Genomic DNA, 14,789 nt, shown 5'->3' with positions numbered 1-14,789 from the left:
CTTAATGCCCACAATGCACATTTGGGCAGAAAGTAACTGGCCCCTCTAACATAGCCTCTGGCCCCTGCCTGGCCCCCCCAACTCACATGGTCTAGAACCGCCACTGTCTATGGAGTGTAAGGGCGTAGGGAGCATGGTGTAATTTGGAACACAGCCCGTATAGAGAGCGCATGAGTGTATGAGCTATAGCGCTACCGGTAGTACGTCAGGCGTGTGCGTGTTTGCGTATGAGGAAGCTGGGAAGTGTGTGTGTGCGGTTCCTGCTGGTGTAGATATTTTGTTGAAGAGCAGTAGGTCGCCGGGGTGCTGAGAAACTGCCCATTTTCTCACTTTTCGCGTTTAGGAGAAGGTGGAGAAGAGCTGCTAGGTTGAGGAGGAGGGAGGAGGGATGGTGGACGTGAATAAACAGAGGAACATGGCTGAGGACGGACTCACAGAGCTCCACACTCACAACTCTATCAACCACAAACAGGACTGCAGTGGGAATGATGAGCTGGTCAGCTCCGTGTCTCTGTGCCGCCGCAGACCCACGCTCTTACACGGTACCGTCCTCCCCTACCTGGCCGTGCTTTATCCCGCCTGGCTGTACGTGTGGGCAGGGCTGTACGGAGTCGCTGAGTATCCGGAGGCCGGCCTGCTGGCTCTCGCCGCTATCGGGATCGCGCACGTCCTCACGGTGTTGTCGGGGTACTGGTCCGTGCACGCGCACTGCTGGCTCACGTGCTCCAAGGTAATATTCATGTGTTCACTGTTAATGAGTGATTCATTTCATCCAGTCTAACTCTCATTACTGCACAGCTGTCAGGCACTGAGCAGTTTATTAGGTACACCTGTCTGGTTGATAATTTTATGCACTAAGCTTCTCCTATTATATAGATGATCTGTGTGGGCATTCAATTTCTGACTGTAGACCATATGTTGACCCTAACTCCCTATTATTTCTAATGAACCCGACTGACCAGATGATGCTTGGGTGCTTCTCTACACTGAAATGACACTAACATGGTAATAAAATGTGTACTGGTGTAAGTGTAGCAGGTGCAGCAGTGTTGTTGGGATTTTTAAACACCTCAATCAGTGCTGGGATTAGGATAGTGTTCCAGCCAAAATACAAAGCGTCCTGTGGTCAGAAAGTGTCCAAAAGTTTAAGACACACTGTGCATGAAAAATGAAATAGGTCTACTTTCTGAGTGTACACATATAACAAGTGCCTAATAAAGTGGCCAGTAGGTTTAAACAACATTCGTTGATAATTTTATGCACTAAGCTTCTCCTATTATATAGATGATCTGTGTGGGTAAACAATTACTGACTGCATACCATTAGGGCTGGACGATATGGCTAAAATTTATATCACGATATAACTCCTAATTTCGGTCGATACGATATAATTTCGATATCGATATGAATAACACAAATGTCAGAAAAACTGCCAAAAACACAAAAATTGGATGGCTGTACCTGCAAACCTCTTTTCTGGTTTCTGGCAAGAAATACAAGCTGAATACACCACTGAATTAGTCCTTCCTCTCTTATCAGCTATTTCATCTGCTTCTTTTTCAACTGTGGACAGTGGCGGAGCCAGACAATTTTCATAAGGGTGGCCAGACTGAGACCATTGCTCACACAGGGGTGGCACAGAAATACCTGATACCTTATTTTTTTTATGTGGCAAGTTGCTGTTGATCTAGTAGTGTTTTGGTCACTCACTCATTTACCTATACAGGCAGTGAGTGCCATGTAGAATTACATCAAGCCTAGCATAATAAACCTTTTATTTTTTCTAATTTTCCCTGTGAAAAACTAAAATATAGCCTATAACCTTAACAGAATTTCAAAGATATTCCTTTGCAATACTTGATCATTTGACTGCGAACTTGTGTGTACTGATGAGACTCATTTGAACCCCAGAACATGCCAGTGTGAATGCATGGAAAACACATTTTAATTTTCTTTCAAGAATATGACACACACTGACCAACACTATTAAGCCAAATCTGCATTGAAAATTGACTTTACTTTTCATAGCCTTCTACAATGCTGGGGCTTCTTAAAACTGAACATTTTCTTTTAAATAGAAGTGTTATTTAACTGCTATTAAATTGTTTTTGAAAAATGAAACGCCCAATTAGGAGGAAAACAGCCCAATCTGGCAACAGTGGAACGCGAATATCCCGTTGGTGCCTTTATTCGTAGCGCGCCACAACTAATAAGAAGTAATATTAATAACTGGTATTAGTACTCAGTACTAGTACTTCTTCTGTAATTGTGTTGGTGGTTGACATTTATGTTGAGTGTGTAACTGCACTGTTTTGATGGAGAACTACTCGCTTGAGGTGCGCTGTTGAATTGCGTCCCTGTGGGAACCTGCGTACAGAAATGCTTCCGCAAAAAAGTAACACGGGCAAAGCGCACTGACGTAATGCATATCGATCGAATTTGTTTAAAAATCATATCACCGTTATTGAAACATTTTCTATCGCGATATATATCGATATCGAATTATTGTCCAGCACTACATACCATATGTTGTTCTGTACACATTGTGACCCTAACTCCCTGTGCACTATTTCTTATGAACCCAACTGACCAGATGATGCTTGGGTGCTTCTCTACACTGAAATGACACTAACATGGTAATACAATGCGTTCTGCTGTAAGTGTAGCAGGTGCAGCAGTGTTGTTGGGAATTTTTAAACACCTCAATCAATGCTGGGTTAAGGATAGTGCCCCAGCCAAAATACAAAGCGTCCTGTGGTCAGAAAGTGTCCAAAAGTTTAAGACACACTGTGCATGAAAAATTAAATAGGATCTTCTTTCTGAGTGTACACATATAACAAGTGCTGGCAGAGTGTGTGTGTGTGTGTTCCTAATAAAGTGGCCAGTAGGTTTAAACAGTGTTTTAAAGTCCCAACAACACTGCTGCACCTGATTCACTCATATCAGAACAACACACATTTTACATGTCATTACCATAGTAGTGTTGTTGCAATGTCCAATCTGTTATATAAATAGAAGTCCAGAGGGGGTGACGGTATACAGTGCAACAGATGGGCTACAGTCAGTTGTTGTATACCTATCAAGTTTATATGTATGGTAGGTGTAGCTGATAAAGGTGCACCAGTCATAGTTTGTTATGGTTAATTCCTATGTTATTTTTTTACAGGTAGCATTTTTTGTTTGTTGGTTTGTCTGTTTTTTTTTTTTAGGATGGTTAGTGGGTAGCAAGAAGGTCCTGGGTTCGATCCCTGGGTGGGACGGTCTGGCTCCTTTCTGTGTGGAGTTTGCATGTAGGGACGTTGTAGCCTAGTGGTTAAGGTACTGGACTAGTAATCAGTCGGTCGCTGGTTCAAGCCACACCACTGCCAGGTTGCTGCTGTTGGGCCCTTGAGCAAGTCCCTTAACCCTCAATTAGACAGTATACTGTCACACTACTGTAAGTCACTTTGGATAAAGGCGTCTGCTAAATGCTGAAAATGTAAATGTAGACTCGCTGATTTCATGCTCATAGTTTATTGGCTGTTCAAAATTGCCCTTGAGTGTGAATGACTAAGAGAATGTATGAATGTGTGAGTATATGTTGCTCTGTAAAGGATTTGTGCCCTGTTTGGGGTGTAGTCCTGCTTTTCTGGACTGGTTTTAAATAGAAGGTGAATGTGTTTGTGTGGCCTAACCAATCCCTTGACATAAATTCCATTCAAATCGTAAGGGATGATTTTGAGTCCATTAAAGGAAGTCTTAAAACCTTGGAGAATTTAAAATTGCTTTCCCAGAGAAATACAATACATTCGACCCACACTGCTGAAAAAAGCTTTCTCCTTTTTACCATTGATATCTCAAAGCTACAGTTGCCAGCAATGGCTTTGCAACAGAATATTAATGTTATTGATTTGTGGTGTCTACTTTCTTTTCCCTTTTTATAAACATCTTTGTTCATGCTTTCAATACTTCTTATTTGTTTGTATGTATAGATACAAAGTCAAAAGATAGGCATGGCACACTGTGGTCACATAGTGGAAGATATGTCAGAAAATATTGTAATATTTTAAAATTTTATTTGGCAATAAAAAGGCACGTTAGCAAAGCTGTATGTTTAGTGATTCAGCAAAAAGTGTTGATGTAAAATAGATTGAGTTAACTGATTAACTGACGTAAAATGAATGAATTAATGCTGCCAGTTAAAAATGTCATTTAAATTCACCTCCAACAGCTGATGCTTGATTTCCACTGAGAGCACAGCTACAGTCTGTACAGAGAAAGAACCCAATTTGAAACACGCCCCAACCCACCCTCAGTGTGCATGCCCCAACTCTGTGTACAGCCGCATGTAGAGTTTCTAATCTGATCTTTTTTGTGTGTTTATATGTTATATAATGAAAAACAAAACTATTACACATTCAGATCACAACAGTGAAGCCAGTTAGCGTCAGTATGGAGTCTGTCTGCATGTTAAACTCTACACATGTAAATCTGTGTGTAACTTATTTTTTATTTTAGGCATCATTACCCGGTACAAAGGTAAAAAAACAAACAAACTGATTATTATATTATTAAAAATCACTTACTCACGTCGTCCGGAACTGCTTTAAGATACAGACTGGATCTTTATTTATTCTTATTAGCTCTTGTAATGAACAGTTCCCTACTGACTGCTTAAAATGTACTTTCTAATCACTATAAACTTCTTCTGCTTACTGTGTTCATGTTCCTACTCCCTTACATTTTGGCCTCATTCACTATGTTATTTAATAAATAAAGTATTATGACATATTTTAATGGGATGCTCTAAGGTTGTCGGTTTTCAGTTAACTGTTGACTTACGACTGTCGTTTACTGGTTAAAATAATTCACCCTTTATACAGATGATCTTTGTGGATGTACAATTACAGATTGTAGATCATATGTTGCTCTGTACACTTTGTCACCCCTCTCCCTGTACCCCATTTACAATTGAAAGGTACCCCATAAAACCCCACAGAACAGGTCATGCTTGGGTGGGTTTCTGCTCTGCAATGACCCTAACATGCTAATGACATTTTGCATACTGGTAAATGTGAAGCAGGCACTGTAGTGTCAATGTTGGGATGAGGATAGTGCTCCAACCAAATATTAAAGCCAGCGTCCTCTGGTCAGAAAGTGTTTATTTATAAAAGATTAAAGAAAATTATGTCACATTGTACATGAAAAAAACAAAATAGCTGTAGATTCGAAATGTACACCTATAACCAGTTTGATATAAAAGAGTAATGTGTTTTATGTTTATTGGACTATAGATAGATAGATAGATAGATAGATAGATAGATAGATAGATAGATAGATAGATAGATAGACAGAGAGACAGAGAGACAGATAGAGCTTTATTAATCCCGAGGGAAATTGTTTCGTTACAGCAGCAGAAACACAGAACTGCACAGAACACATAGTGCACAGCCATATGAAATATGGTTATAATAATGGCTATAAACTCATCTGTTACTGGCTAACCATTGACTTACGACTGTCGATGAACAGTTAAAGAAATAAGAAAAATTTGCATTCTTACATCTAACTTGTTATAGTGTCATTAGGAGTTCATCTGATAATGCCCACAACTGTAGTAGAAACATTATGTTCTACAGTACAATCACATTGCTCTAGCTTTTCAATTCAAACATAAAAGCACAATGCATATCATCTGCTAATTTCAGTTTTGGTATTGACACTACCCTGGAAGCTATTGCAACACTTGCATATTTTTATGTTGATGTGTTGTAAGACAATTGTGTTGTAACTTTTGTTTTCCTGCATTATGTTAATGACTCCTCTAAATCACTACATTAGTCATAGCACACTTTGCCTCAGATAGTCTACACTGATCAGCCATAACATTAAAACCACCTCCTTGTTTTTACACTTACAATTACTGACTGCAGTCCATCTATTTCTCTACATGCCTTTTTAGCCTGCTTTCACCCTGTTCTTCAATAGTCATGACCAGCACAGAGCAGGTATTATTTAGGTGGTGGATCATTCTCAGCACTGCAGTGACACAGACATGGTGGTGGTGTGTTAGTGTGTGTTGTGCTGGTATGAGTGGATCATACTCAGCAGCGCTGCTGGAGTTTTTAAATACAGTGTCCACTCACTGTCCACTCTATTAGACACACCAACACCTAGTTGGTCCACCTTGTACGATTGGTCATCTATTGCTGCTGTTTGAATTGGTCATCTTCTAGACCTTCATCAGTGGTCACAGGATGCTGCCCATGGGGCACTGTTGGCTGGATATTTTTGGTTGGTGGACTATTCTCAGTCCAGCAGTGACAGTGAGGCGTTTAAAAACTCCATCAGTGCTGCTGTGTCTTATCCACTGAGAATGACCCACCACCCAAATAATACCTGCTCTGTAGTGGTCCTGGGAGAGTTCTGACCATTGAAGAACAGCATGAAAGGGGGATAACAAAGCATGCAGAGAAACAGATGGACTACAGTCAGTAATTGTAGAACTACAAAGGAGGTGGTTTTAATGTTATGGCTGATTGGTGTAGAGGAGTATTTTGCTCAATCTCTACTTAAACATGATGATGTTGTAAAGGTTTCAGGGTAAATAATACAACAATCTATAGAAGATTTATCAATGTTTAACATATATTTAATATGTAAAAACATGAGACTGACAAACCTTAAAGAGATTTACTGCAAATCAGTGTGAGAATTTCCCATCTGTGTGTTTTAACAGGAGCCAGATCCAACAAAGGCCAGTTTGGCTAAAGTAATCCCCACCCCTAACAACGGTTCTGCTGAGCTGGTACCGCTTCAGAGAGGCAGGGTGAGACGGCTTCTCCTTTCCATTTAGTGTATGATTGATAATAATAATGACAATAATGGACTTAGTGGCACCGACTTTGCACACATTGTGTCTGTTTAATATTTCATTAGTCTGTTCTCCTATATATCTCACACAAGTACAAGAACTCAGTTTGCTCTTACACTAGCTCTGTTTATTGTGTTCAAGGATGAGAATGAAGAAGACATCCTGTCCTTCGAGTTCCAAAAGATCCGCTATGTGTTTAACTGGGAAAGGAAGCGCTTTTTACCTGTAGCTTTTCCCGTGGACCAGCTAATGGGCTATTTCCAAACATGGAGAGGCTACCAGGAGGAGGCCGACCTGAAAGCTGCAGAGAAACGTTACGGGACCAACCGTGCTGAGATGGTAGTGCCTGACTTTCTGGAGCTGTTTAAGGAGAGAGCCACAGCCCCGTTCTTTGTCTTCCAGGTGTTAGTTTTTTCTGTCATGCTTGATATTAAGACCGTTGCTGTGTGGATTGAATATTTAAATGAATAAAATGATTGTTTATTTAACATGTGTTCATGGTATTGTGCAGGTGTTTTGTGTGGGGCTGTGGTGTCTGGATGAGTACTGGTACTACAGTGTCTTTACCCTCTTCATGCTTGTGGCCTTTGAAGCATCTCTTGTGCAGCAGCAGATGAGGAACATGTCTGAGATCCGACGAATGGGGAACAAACCATACTTGATTCAGGTAGAACACTGGGTACTAATAGCATTAAAGCAATAGCTGGGTCAAAAATAAGATAAAAATAAAAATAAATATACAACAATATATAACTAGGTACAATACATAACTAGGTACACAAAATAAGAAAATTATAGCAAATAAAGAGTATTTACATGGTTATTTTGTGACTTTTTTGTGGAGTAATTTCAAGCATGGTTAAGTGATCCCAGCTGACGCATTAGTCTACTTTTTGCATTTTGGCAAATTTCCACGTAGCTGACTGACCATTATGTAAATTTTGTACAGTGTATGTGTTTTGCTAGTTTTTAATGTAAAACTACTGATTTCCTTTGAAATAAATGCAGCATAAATCCCAAAAAACTGTGATCACAATCTTACTAGTTTAACTCAGTGGTTTAAATAATCTGGATCCGACCAATGTTTAAATATTCCTCTAAAGTGATATTTTTGTAATCAACAAATTCTTTCTTTATATATCATGTAATTTCATTGCTACATAATGGCTGTGTGAACCTGAATGTGTATTAAATGTATTTATATAATATAGCAATAAAAGCTGGTAGTCAGTATAAATAAGGCTTAAGTTAGGCTCTGGTGTCTGAAAGGCAGCAAACAGCCTCATTAGGACTTCCTGAAACCTGCCTAGATTCATATATCCAACTGACTAGTGGACTTCGTAAAGTATACACTTTGTATATTAATATAGTACAAGTAAATCTTCAAATTGTTTTCCAACTACTAAGCAGCAAGACATTTAATTGTTTTAAAGCATGTAAAATGAGATGTGACCTATGTTTATCCTCAGGTTTACAGGAACAGAAAATGGAGACCTATATCCAGTGATGAACTCATAGCTGGTGATATCATTTCAGTTGGTAAGCACCTCAGATTTGTTATGCTGCTTTTTAACTCAATTTTGATGAACCATCTGTACATTAGAATTTAACTAGCAGCTCATACAGTGGGGGACAAGTATTCAACCACTTTTGTTTTTCATTCTTTAATATAGAAGTAGAACAGACTACCTTTATGTGTCATATTAATTGGACAGCCAGTCCAGTTAAACTGTTTTCCCACAGTCGGCGCACAGTGTGCATTTACACACTTCATGTACACACTTTATTCTTACGGATATGAATGATGATAGGCCAGTCACCCATTTTGCCCATGAGATAAAATTTGTGTTTCAGTACATCTGTTCATTTATTTATTTATTTATTTATGTGAAATGTACAGATTGCAGGGAAGCATCTTTATATCATGATGCTTCCACCTCAGTTTTTTACAGTGGGTATGTTGTTCTTGGGTTTATGCACACAAGCCGTATTTCTCTAAACATGACAAGCTTTGTTTTGTCTGTTTTTTTTTCTTATTATTTGTTTCAATTTTTAATGCAAATTGTAGAACTGGATTCAGATTTTTGAACTGGAATGGTTGCAGTACAGTACATTGTTTTCTGTGTACTGTTGTTCTTGCTGATTTTAGTTCATTTGGCAACTCTTTCCTTTGATCTTTTGTGGTCCCATGAACTTTCATCTGCAGATTGTTGAAACAGTTCTGCTTCTGTTATTCATAAGGTGATTGATACTTATTAAATGAGAAATTCCCTAATAATGACAGCATTATAAAACAAACCCATGTACAACTTACATGAGAACATTTTGTGTCTTTATATACTGTAAATGGATTTTAATATAGTAAACTTAAAAGTGTACTATATTAACCTGTCATCAGTTATTTTTAGATATTTGTTTGTCATACTTATTTGTCTATTTTTTATTAAAACACATTGTTGGTGTACACTTATGCACTGAATTCAGTGAACATGAACACTGGAAGTATATCCAATAATAATCCATTCATTATTCATATACATACTTGTTCATTAAACCTCCTGAACATTAAATGAACTTTTAATAAAATGAATGGGTGGAGAGTCACTAGGGTGGCACAGCAGTAAAACACAATAGCTCACTGCCACTGGGATCTAGTGTTCGAATCCCCAGTGGTGCTGTCAGCTGTACGAGTGTCTACATACCATCATGATTGGCTATGTCTGAGGGGTGGGGGGATAGCCAAGACCCTGGGATGGATTGTGTCCTGTCCAGAGTGTGTTACTGCATTGTGCCCAGTGATTCTGGAGAGGCCAGAGGAGGTGGTTAAACATGAAAATGAAATGAAAAAGATTGGGTGGTAAAATGCTCACACTTAAAGCAAACATGAACAAGAGGGCTTACAGATGCCAGTACAAGAACACCCAGTTTTAACCAAGCTCTGTGTCCCCAGGACGCTCTCCCCAGGAGAACTTGGTTCCGTGTGATGTGCTGCTACTTCGGGGTCGTTGTATTGTGGATGAAGCCATGCTTACAGGAGAGTCTGTGCCTCAAATGAAGGTCAGTGCATATAACAGTATGTCAAACTTTGTCTTCAGATCATATTTCCAGTTATTTCCAATTGAAAATAAAATGCCATTTTCATATAGAAATACAACATTAACTACAAAGCACTTTTGCCCCAATGTTTTCTTACCATTGCACCACAGAACAAAAAGGAAACAGCTTTTAACAGGCGATGGTCAAAGTGTTCTTAAAAATAATAAATAAAAAAAACAACCTTTAGAACTAGTCAAATATCAAATTAATTGTGTGTAACTATTCTCACACTAAATAAATAATCTGCTAATAAACACATTGTAGACAAACATGGTAAACAGTTGGTGGTGATTTTAGAGATACTGCACTGTTTAATTACAGGCACTACATTGTACTACTGCCAGATTTCCTTGTGCTTATGTGTATAATAGATGGCAGCACCCATGGATGCTGTAAAATGCATTTAATTTGTCATTTTGGTTTACTTTGCTAGATGCCAGATTAACAAGAAGCCTAAACTTATTATAGACTTAAAAATCAGCATCTTGTTTGGAACCTGACTGAGCTTATGTGAGCTAGCTACACTGTATGAACAAAAGTATTGGGACACCTACATATTACACCAATTACATCTTGTTTTACATCCATATGCATTAATATGGAGTTGTTCCCCTCTTCGCAGCTATTACAGCTTCCCTCTTTTCTTTAGAGTGTGTCTGTGGGATTTTTCCACTATTAATCCAGAAGAGCATTTGTGAGGTCAGAAACTGATGTTGGAAGCAAGGGCCTGGCTCACAATCTTTGTTCTAATTCATCCCAAAGGTTTTCAGTAAGGGTTGAGGTCAAGACTGTGTGGGCCATTCAAGTTTTTTCACACCAGACTTACCCAACCATACATTTATAAACCTTGCTTTGTGCACTGGGGCACAGTCATGCTGGAACAGAAAATGGCCTTCCCAAAACCTTTTCCACAAAGTTGGAAGCATAAAATTGTCCAAAATGTTATGGCATGATGAATCTTTAAGATTTCTCTTCAATAGAACTTAGGTGCCTGGGCCAATTGTTGACAAACAACCCCATATCATTGTCTCTCCTCCACCTGGCACAATTCAGTCAGGCAGGTAACATTCTTGTGGCATTTACCTAACCCATATTTCTCATTCACCAGATAGAGAAGTGTGATTCATCACTCCACAGAACACATTTCCTCTGAACCAGAGATCCAACAATCACAGATTAGGTGCCATGACTTGCATTTATTTTGGAGAAATGCTAGCTATTGCTTTATGAACAATGCAAAGAGTGGCAGTGGTAGCTCAGTGTTTAAGGTACTGGACTTGTAAGCAGAAGGCTCTTGGACCCTTAATTCTCAATTGCTTGAATTGCATTTGCAAGCATCTGCTAGATGCCATCTTCTTCTTCTTCCTCAGCCTTTGTCCCGTTCGGTTGCGGGGTCGGCTCGTCCGGATCGCAGTCGCCATTTTTCTCGGTCATGAGCTTGGTCTGGGTGGAGTCGTGCAGCGGCGAGGTCAATGTGCAGCGTGTCTGTCCAGCGCTGCTTTGGGCGGCCTTTTGGGCGCTTTCCGGGCACTTCAAGGCTGAAGCCGATGTGTGCAAGTGAAACGGCATCTGAACGAAGTACGTGGCCGTACCATCGGAGGCGTGCTTCACGCATCTTCTCTGTGATGTGAACGACGCCGTAACGCCGGCGAATGTCGTCGTTTCTGACGTGGTCGAAGCGCGTGTTGCCGCTAATCCAGCGCAGCATCTTTGTCTCCATGACGGCAAGGCGGCACTCGATCTCCTTAGTGGTGGGCCAGCACTCTGAGCCGTAGAGAGCGACTGGGCGGATGACTGCGCGGTAGATCTTTGACTTTAGGCGATCCTTCGTGCGGTGGTCACAGAGCACCCCGGTAGTGGAGCGCCACTTCAGCCAAGCAGCATTGACCCGCGCGTTGGCTTCATGCTTCAGGCTACCATCAGCCGAGATCGACGAGCCAAGATATTTAAAGTGCTCTGTGCGGGTCAGATCAACACCGCTGACCTTGATTGTGCCGTATACGTTCACATCTGTTGTCAGGTACTCGGTCTTTTTGAGGTTCAGTCGGAGCCCGTTTTGTGCAAGGCGATCGTGCCAGGTCTGGACGAGCAGCTGCAGGTCGGTCTTGTCGTGGGTGGCGAGGAGCACATCATCTGCATAGAGCATAGTATAGGGCGGCGTTCGTTGGAGGTCACGAGTGATGGTGTCCATGACGAGTATGAACAGCAAGGGTGAGAGGGCAGAGCCTTGGTGCACGCCTACAGAGATGTGCAGTGGCTTTGACGTTCCGGCAGCGCTTCGAACTCGAGTCTTTGGGTCGCGGTAGAGGAGCTGGACCCAGGTGACGAGTTCCTCAGGCACTTGGTGCTGGCGCAGCGCATGCCAGATCAGTTTGTGTGGGACCCGGTCGAAAGCTTTCTCAAGGTCAAGGAATGCGACGTGAAGCGGCCTCTGCTTCTCGCGATGCTTCTCAATGAGCAGTCGGGCAGCATGGATCGCGTCGGTCGTTCCGCAGCCTTTCACAAAGCCAGCCTGGTTAACTGTCAGCTGGATGAGATCACGGATCCGCTTGTCAAGGATGCGCTCAAACACCTTCATGGTGTGTGAGAGGAGGCGAATCGGCCTATAGTTGGCGCAATCAGCGGGGCAGCCTTTTCGCTTCCAGATGGGCACTGTCATGCTTTGCTGCCAGTCGGCAGGTATTTTCCGCTCCTCGACGATGCGGTTAAACAACTTGGCAAGCCAAGGGGTGGGGTTCCAACTCCTGGATTTCCAGAGCTCTGCCACGATGTCATCAGGTCCTGCTGCCTTGCCGGACTTCATCCGCTGGAGTGCTTCAGCGACTTCTTCAGCATTGATGGGCAGGACAGGACCGGGAACAGGATGTAGCTGGGGGATTGGCGGGTGCGGGAACTCCTCGGTGAAGATCTTTTCGAAGTGCTGTCGCCATCGCTCCACAGCGGCCTTCTTGTTGACGATCAGCTTGCCGTTCTCATCATTAACACAGTGGAACTGTTCGATATCCTGTGTTTGCTGATGTCGGCGCTTGACGAGACGGAAGAGGTCGCGTTCGCCCTCTCGCGTGTCGAGCTTCTCATAGATCTCGGTATAGTGAGCGGCCTTCTTCTTGGCAACGGCTTTCTTTGCTGCCTTCCTGGCTTCGCAGTAGGCCATCCACTTCGCAGCAGTCCTGTCATTGAGGAAAGCATGGTAGGTCCACTTCTTCTCTCGGACCTTGGCCATTACATCCTCCGTCCACAGCCACGTATCACGTTTGATGAAGCGGGTGCCAGGCTTGGTGTTGCCGAGAGTAGCGCGGGCTGCTGTGTGGATTGCGTTCTTTGTCTTCTGCCATGTTTCCTCGACAGTCGTCACATCTGGCAGGCGAGTTTGTAAAATCATCTGCGTCTCCTTCTCACGCATTCGCCACCACTTGATGCGGGCAGGGCCTGTTCGTTCTTCTCGTGTCAGCTTTGGCGGCTTGATGCGGAGCGTTGCAATGATTGGCCGATGCTGTGTTGTTACCGTTTCGTAGGGCACGGCCTTCGCATCAGTGACGATCTTCAGGTCACGTCGTCGCACAAGGATGTAGTCGATTTGTGACTTTGTGCCGCCGCTGTAGTATGAGATGAGGTGGGAGGACCGCTTCTGGAACCAGGTGTTGGTGATGACGAGGTCATGGGCGTTGGCAAAGTCGAGGGCGCGGTTGCCATCGTCGTTGCGTAGGCCATAGCCCTTGCCGCCGTGGCTGCGGTTGCCGTCTGCTGTCTCGCCGACATGGCCGTTGAAGTCACCGGCGAGGATGATGAGTGCGTCGGCGGGCACTTCACGGACCTCCTTGTCAAGCATCTTCCAAAAGGCGTCCTTCTCGGAGTTGCTGCGACCGGTCTGCGGGGCATAGGCCGAGAAGAAGTGAATTGTCTGCTCGGATGTGACAAGCACAATCTTCATCAGCCGGTCGTCATTGTGACTGGTTTCTTGGACGCAGTTGCGGAAACGTTTCGACACGACGATGCCGACGCCGTTACGGGTTCGTGGGCTGCCAGTATAAATCAGCTTGTAGCCATCATTGCCTTCCTGGTCGTCAAGATTTCGGGACTTTTTGCCGCTCCATCGCGTCTCCTGCAGCGCACAGAGATCGATCCGCCGTTGGTGAAGAGCCTTAGTCAGGTCACCGCTTTTTGCATTCATTGTACCAACGTTGAGCGTCGCGACCCGGATCGTGTTGTGTTGTTTGGGGACTCGCTTGCTTGCGTCCCGGCGTCGTCCTTGCGTCGGGAGCCCTTGCACACTTGTCGACAGGGTCGGGCCAGACCCTGCCGCGTCGATTCGGGTGGACGCCCTAGCTTTATCCCGGGAATTCTTTTGACTGTGAGCCATAGGATAACGACGGTTTATTAATTAATACACCTTCCGGCCGGCCTGTCGTGAGGGCCTGTCATCCGAGAGGCGGTCCGTGTTTAGCTCGCCCTGTTTTGGCAGGGAGTTTCCAGGGGCACCACGAGGAGGAGCGGACATCACCTGCTAGATGCCATAAATGTGATAAAAAATTTAACTCTGGTTGTAGCTGGTTGTGTTGGTCATTTATATGTAAATTATAATGATTATAATTTAGTATAAATATAATCATAATTTAATAATAATTCCAATTTGAGTATTAAATTTGTTTTTGTTTATTACTAATTATAAATAACATTAATAATAATTAATAAACTTACTTTGACTACTCTTGTTACCAAAGAGCTGACTGGAAATAAAATCTATTTATTTTGTAAATAATATGTACATAATTTATGTGCAGCTCATTCAGTAAAGACTAATGTTTGTTAGCAAGTCATTGCAATATTTTATGACTTTGTT

General features: G+C 42.4%; 1 protein-coding gene across 1 annotated transcript in view; it reads left to right on the top strand.

Moving 5' to 3' along the window:
- The first annotated feature begins 256 nt into the window (after window positions 1-256).
- atp13a1 (ATPase 13A1) overlaps window positions 257-14,789 on the top strand; it is a 35,059-nt gene continuing 20,526 nt past the window's right edge. Inside the window, exons 1-6 of the mRNA XM_062990828.1 lie at window positions 257-730; window positions 6,719-6,808; window positions 6,995-7,255; window positions 7,365-7,520; window positions 8,323-8,392; window positions 9,804-9,910. Coding sequence (XP_062846898.1) covers window positions 389-730; window positions 6,719-6,808; window positions 6,995-7,255; window positions 7,365-7,520; window positions 8,323-8,392; window positions 9,804-9,910 — 1,026 coding nt within the window. The 5' untranslated portion in view covers window positions 257-388. The remainder of the gene's footprint in view (window positions 731-6,718; window positions 6,809-6,994; window positions 7,256-7,364; window positions 7,521-8,322; window positions 8,393-9,803; window positions 9,911-14,789) is intronic.

The sequence above is a fragment of the Trichomycterus rosablanca genome, chromosome 2 (assembly GCF_030014385.1).
Source record: "Trichomycterus rosablanca isolate fTriRos1 chromosome 2, fTriRos1.hap1, whole genome shotgun sequence".
Classification (NCBI taxonomy): domain Eukaryota; kingdom Metazoa; phylum Chordata; class Actinopteri; order Siluriformes; family Trichomycteridae; genus Trichomycterus; species Trichomycterus rosablanca.
This window is presented reverse-complemented; position numbering and strand designations above follow the sequence as displayed.